The following is a 5839-nucleotide window of genomic DNA, read 5'->3' as shown; positions in this document are numbered from 1 at the left end:
TATAGTAAAAATTGTTGGGGGGGAACTGAAAGTGGCCGCTGACCGCGAGTGGCCGTTGATTTCGGGTGGCCGCTAAGACAAGTTTGACTGTACTCGGTATAAAGGCCATATAAAGTTCTTTTTGTGTGATTAAAAAGTTTTGAATCAATGGTCGATGTATGTATATCTGTAGGAAATACAAGGTGTAGTCTTTAACTTGAAATATGCTGAAAACCAAACTGGATCCTTATGGCATTGAGAATATTACTTCTGTTTACCGCATCAATGTCTTTATTGTTATACAAGACTGGACAATGGACTAATCACCCCTACTAATGTGTTCGGAACATTTTTATTTTTCGGTTATAAAACCCGATGAGTTCAGAGTAGCTCTGGCGGTGATTCTGACGAGAGTTAGCGAGACTTCAGCGAGATAGGGTAAATTATTCACGGAAATGTGGCTAGGAAGTGACTTGCACGTGGAGGCATGGTAAACAGAAAGGTTATGTTGCGTTTCAGTTTTCACAACCCTATAATATCTGTAGAAATTTACTTTAATCGATCTCTCTTGAATTCATCCAAACTTAAATAAGTATTCTCTATAATAAAATTTCTGCAGTCATGAATTATAAGTTCTTTTAGGTTAAATATTTTTGCATGGGAACCGGGATTATATTTTTTGGCGTCAGATTTGCAAATGAGACAGCAACATGACTTAACTGACAAATCAGAAGAATGAGAATTGCATTATGGGTTACTAGGAATTAATACTACAGGAATTTTACGCTTGAAAGAAAAGGAAAATCTTACGGCGATCGGAAAGGCACAAAGGCCATTTTCCCATTCATTTCGTAAATGAAAAGCATTTTTTAGTTTTCATTATTTTCATGCTCACAATGACAAACAATTCATTTGTTAAATTAACGTGGAAGTCTAGGTCTCTTAAAGTCATGCTGCAATTGAAAGCGATTTGCGTCTCTATTAATTCTTTTGTTGGACTATCGGTGAATACAATTGTAAGGTGGATTCCCTGGCAAAAACATATGATCACAAGTATAGTTATGTATAAACTGTTTGTCCATTTAAATGCATCAGAGATGCATCTCGTTTTCCTTACCCTTGTTGAAGTGCTGGTGTTCTGAATTTGACACAAAATACATTTTATGAAACATATTTTTGCATAATTAACAAAAGAATAAAAATGCCCGTGGCATCTTTCATACTTTCTAATCTTTGTATTTTGTTTATAAGATTAGACCATTTTTTTTAAAATTTGCACTTCATTGACCTGATCATAGATTGACCTGAACCACGTATTCGAAGTAAACATGTATTTGGCGTAAACGTTGCTATTCAACTATTGGTCAGTTGCTCGTAGTAAGATCCTCTGTGCGCATTAATAAAAATAGCCATATAAGGCAAACAAAGATTTGTCAGTGTAGAAGATATTTCACATTTTTACCAGCGTATCGGTAGCAAGACTCGTGTGCTCTAATTTCCGCCGTAAATTATGATAAGATATATTGTTATTTTAACATGCCCCCTTTAGACACCATTTCTGTTGAAAATCATGAAAGTCTTTCAGAAAGGCCTGGAAACATATTTTTCACAGGACATCTTTTCAAAAGAAACAAAAAGTATTCAAACAGACTATACCAGTTTCCTGTTTACTGCCATTTTTTTTATAAAACCGGTTCTATCCTTTTAACTTTGAATGGGTCAACCTAAACCACGTGCCTTGAATTTAAATCACAATAACATTAGTAGGGGTGAAATATATCATCAAAAAGAAAGACAACCGCTTTAGATTTACATGCATATTAGGTCTCCATACCTTTATAATCAGACACAGAGACAGACATGCATTAGATTTATTAGAGACAGACATGTACTAGACTTATTAGACCTATTGCTTTGCTTAATTAACATTCCGGCAGAATTATCAAGAAATCAACTCAATGAAATAATCTCAGAGAAAACAAATAGAAATGGAAATATTAGTATATCAAGACAAGGCACGAAAAAATCGGACACATCGGGGGAAAATCACTTTCTCTGATGTATTAATTTTCTAACTGATTTATTTTCTTTGCACATGTCCTTGTGATTAAACTATGAAAACTGAATTCTGTAGAATCATCCTACCTTTCTAGGAAGCAGTAATGGCGACCGACCAGTTGTTTACTCGATCGGATCCCTTGACTACCATGGAGGTACCCGTATGTTTTACCTGTCAAGTGTTTTATACGTCCTAGTATATTTAGGTTATCTGTATATTTTAAACCCGTCTAGATTTTACAGCCAATGAAATTTTGAACTTTGAACACACAGTGCTATACTGCGTTTATACGAGTAATTCAATAATCTAGAGGGATCAAATGTTTAAAACCATTGTAAGAACTTCAAAAAAGTTCTTGTTTATCTGAAAAACACATTCCAACCTTGATGCTTGTAGTTTTACATTAAAATGCTTATGACATACTTCTTTGAATGCAATGCTGATATAAAAATCGCCACACTTATTCTATGACAAAGTCAACCAGCACGTGGTACGATGTATCAAAATATGTTACTTTTCTGTGATAACCTGATTGCCTTTCCCTTTATGTTTGCTAAAAATTCTTTCTTGCAGGAGAAATCTAGAAAATTCTTGTTCATTGTAGTCCACTCAACCCATCCACAAAAAACCTCACTTGAGCTTTTTAAAAGCTTATGTGAGCAAAAAGAGCTTAGTGTTAGTAGTAAACAAAATATTGAGTAATTTCCAATACGGTCTTAGAGTGAAACAGCAGAATGGTTATATATGTGTTTTGACTGATTTTATCAAACAATATTTGAATATAGTATTTTGTACAATGCTTGGTGATTATCTACAAAGAGACATAAAAAGATAACGTGTTGAAAAATATAAGTACATTTATGAATATCCCAGATTTATAGTTTAGCGTTTTAGAGTTGATTAAACTAGCGATTGCATAGTTTTAGTCGAATACCCAGAGAATGTTTCTGAAAGACAATCACACATTATGAGACGAACACAATAACGTTTTATATACGTATTCTGTGATGTTTACGCCTCCACTTTCAACATATAAAAAGTCTCATGACTTTCCCTGCATTTAACTGATAATATCAATTTTTCTATTTCTGTATTGAGCAACAAGTAGCAAGTCATTTTCTTCAGTACACAGACCCCACGGAAAACTCAGGCCGCATACTACATAACGGAGAAATTCTCCGTTGTGGTCGATTACGTGAACACAATGATTTTTGATGTCATCTATAAGGATGTGACTCTGACTGTCGGTGGTAATTCCTCGTGGATCAAATGGTTTGTTCTTTAGAGCAGGAGTATGTCCAGTGTATCTAAATCTCAGTTCCCCGGCCTGATTGACCACCACTACTGCTCCGGCCCCATGGTCTGATATGCAGATATCCAGATTCCTGTTCTCAGTGATATATCTGTAAAAAAAAACTCCGGAGGAAAAAAGAAGGATGCCCTTTTAAGCAAAAATGGTCTGCTTCTCTTTGAAACCTACATAACGGACAACATTTGATTGTTATAGTCATTGCTGATCATTATTACAAGAAAATGTCCAGAGGAGGAACTGCAGACTCCGTGCGGTATCCAGTTTTCTGTTCTGAAAACAAGGAACTTTTCTTAATCATTCAGAATATTTACAGATCTTTCATGACAATCAGTATAAACTAAATGTCCTGTACTTGGAATTGCTATGCTTTCTTGACGATGCCCGGACAATGTTTTGAATGACTTAAAAATTGTTCTCTGATCAGACTGAAATACTTTTACGGAGCAGTTATCTCCATTTGTCCAGATTTGTTTTTCACTGTAGCCTACTACTTTATAAAGATTCGAGGTGTATTGTGTTGCTACCGTGGAGATAATCCCCGGTGTTGGAAGAATCTGTTTGATATTTCTTGGTGTTGTTGTATCCGTACCAAATGTTAGCGAGCCAAACCACATGGAAACCAGCTCCTCTGGAACTTGTAGCGTGGAAAAGGTTGGTAAACGTATTTCTACTTTAGGAATGATCTCCATTTCAAAGTCTGTTTGAAACTTTAGGGATTTAGAAATATTATTTGATTTAAGGATGTCATTTATTTGTTCCATATTTTGTTGTACTTTTTGAGTATTCCGTTTTATTTTGGTTTTGCATCTTTTCAATTCATCCCTGTGTTTATTTTCCAGTTTTGCTATTTCAGAAGTTAAATTATTAAAATGTCTTTCGATGGCGTTGTAACACTCCCTTTTTTGATAAGAAATATCTGTTCTGAAATTCTATAAATCCATTTCAAGTTTAGATTCTTGTTTTTTCTACTTCACATAAAAGAATTTTATACATCTCAGCAAACTCCGTATTAAGTTTTTCCGTATCTGATTTAAATCGTGATTGCTTTTCTTAAAAATATCAAAGATATTTGAAAATGTATATTGCAGTGAAGTTCAAAAGTTTTCCTCTAGTGGGAAGGGCACCAATGGAAAATGGTAGCTTTACTTCGTAAATAAAAACCCACGAACGTATGACACCGGGTAACATCTGATGAGACATGTGTCCAAATGCATGTTCTACAGAGGTTGACATCACATAGCGCGCAGAGAATCTTGACCTCAAAGGAATTACAATTTACACATTGCAATATTTCTTGGGCACTAGTTTTTGGATCCATGGCTTTTCACGAAATTGAAACAAAACGAATCTTCTTTTTAAAATTATCAAATGTCACATATTAATATTTTTCATAAATAATAGCTTCAATAAAGTGAAATCTTCAAGCGACAGATCCTGTCAAAACTGGAAGTGCTATTGATAAAGCATAGATTCTACAGTTCGATAAAGCATTAGCTTATCTAATGGACTGTATCCCCTAAAAGTATGAGATTAAGAACAGTAACATCAATGTAAATATTTGATTTTCTTCACTTGTGTGTTTTTTCCATTGAGCAACAAGCAGATTGTCATTTATATAGATGTAAAATCCCCTGGAATAACTCAGTCAACAGCGTATGTAACGGAGGAACTGTCCATTCTGGTCTATGATGTTTATAGAGTCATTTTTATTATCAGCAAAACGATGTGACTCTGATTGTCTCTAGTTATTCCGCGTGAACTGAATGGTTCATTCTTTGGAGCAGGGGTGAATCCAGTATATCTGAATCTCAGTTTTCCGGCCTGATTGACCACCACTGCTGCTCTAGCTCCACTGTCAGACACACAGATATTCAGGTTTCTGTTCTCAGTTATGTATCTGTTAAAACGCCCAGATTAATAGAGAGGCTTTCCCGCATCGTCAAACTGTATGGTTTGTTTCCCAGTGGAGCCAGAGTAACGAACAACTATTTTTTGTTTGTTATCGTTACTTTACATGATAACCTGGAGGTCACCCGAGGGGTACTACAGACACCATTAGGCTTCCAGTTCTGAAGTCTGATCACCATCCCTATCTTCTCATTCTTCACAATGTTCACAGTTTTATCACCTGTATCAGTATAAAGTAGATCTCCATTTTTTGTCACTGCTATGTCAGATGGTATGTTTCCTGACTTGGTTGTGACAGACTTAAGTATAGATTCATTATTTATGCTGTAGAGTTTCATGGTCTTGTCATTTCCTCTGGTCCAGATTTCTTCAGACAGGCCACTTTGTAAAGGATTCCATACCCAGTATCTGTGGTGGTGTTGTGAGTCTGTATGCCTTGACCGATAAGCATATTTAGGATAAAAATGTTTATGTACAATAAAACTTAAAAGATCAATGTTGGGGGATATATATAATTGATTAATTTTTTGTCTTGTCAATTACAAAAATAAATAAATAAATTTTTTTTAATAAATAAAAAA

At 35.0% G+C, this 5839-nt stretch overlaps 2 protein-coding genes across 2 annotated transcripts; both read right to left on the bottom strand.

The window, feature by feature from the left end:
- Positions 1–3098: 3098 nt before the first annotated feature.
- On the bottom strand, positions 3099–4039 carry LOC134270426 (uncharacterized). Its single transcript, XM_062752647.1, has 3 exons — positions 3703–4039; positions 3566–3620; positions 3099–3441 (listed from the first exon to the last, which is right to left on the bottom strand). The coding sequence occupies exons 1-3, from the start codon at positions 4037–4039 to the stop codon at positions 3099–3101; spliced, it is 735 nt and encodes a 244-aa protein (XP_062608631.1).
- A 1003-nt stretch (positions 4040–5042) lies between these two features.
- On the bottom strand, positions 5043–5596 carry LOC134270425 (uncharacterized). Its single transcript, XM_062752646.1, has 2 exons — positions 5373–5596; positions 5043–5247 (listed from the first exon to the last, which is right to left on the bottom strand). The coding sequence occupies exons 1-2, from the start codon at positions 5594–5596 to the stop codon at positions 5043–5045; spliced, it is 429 nt and encodes a 142-aa protein (XP_062608630.1).
- Between the last annotated feature and the right edge of the window lie 243 nt (positions 5597–5839).

The sequence above is a fragment of the Saccostrea cucullata genome, unplaced genomic scaffold, assembly GCF_032062105.1.
Source record: "Saccostrea cucullata isolate Sc308-1 unplaced genomic scaffold, CSIRO_AGI_Scuc_v1 ctg4787, whole genome shotgun sequence".
Lineage (NCBI taxonomy): Eukaryota > Metazoa > Mollusca > Bivalvia > Ostreida > Ostreidae > Saccostrea > Saccostrea cuccullata.
This window is presented reverse-complemented; position numbering and strand designations above follow the sequence as displayed.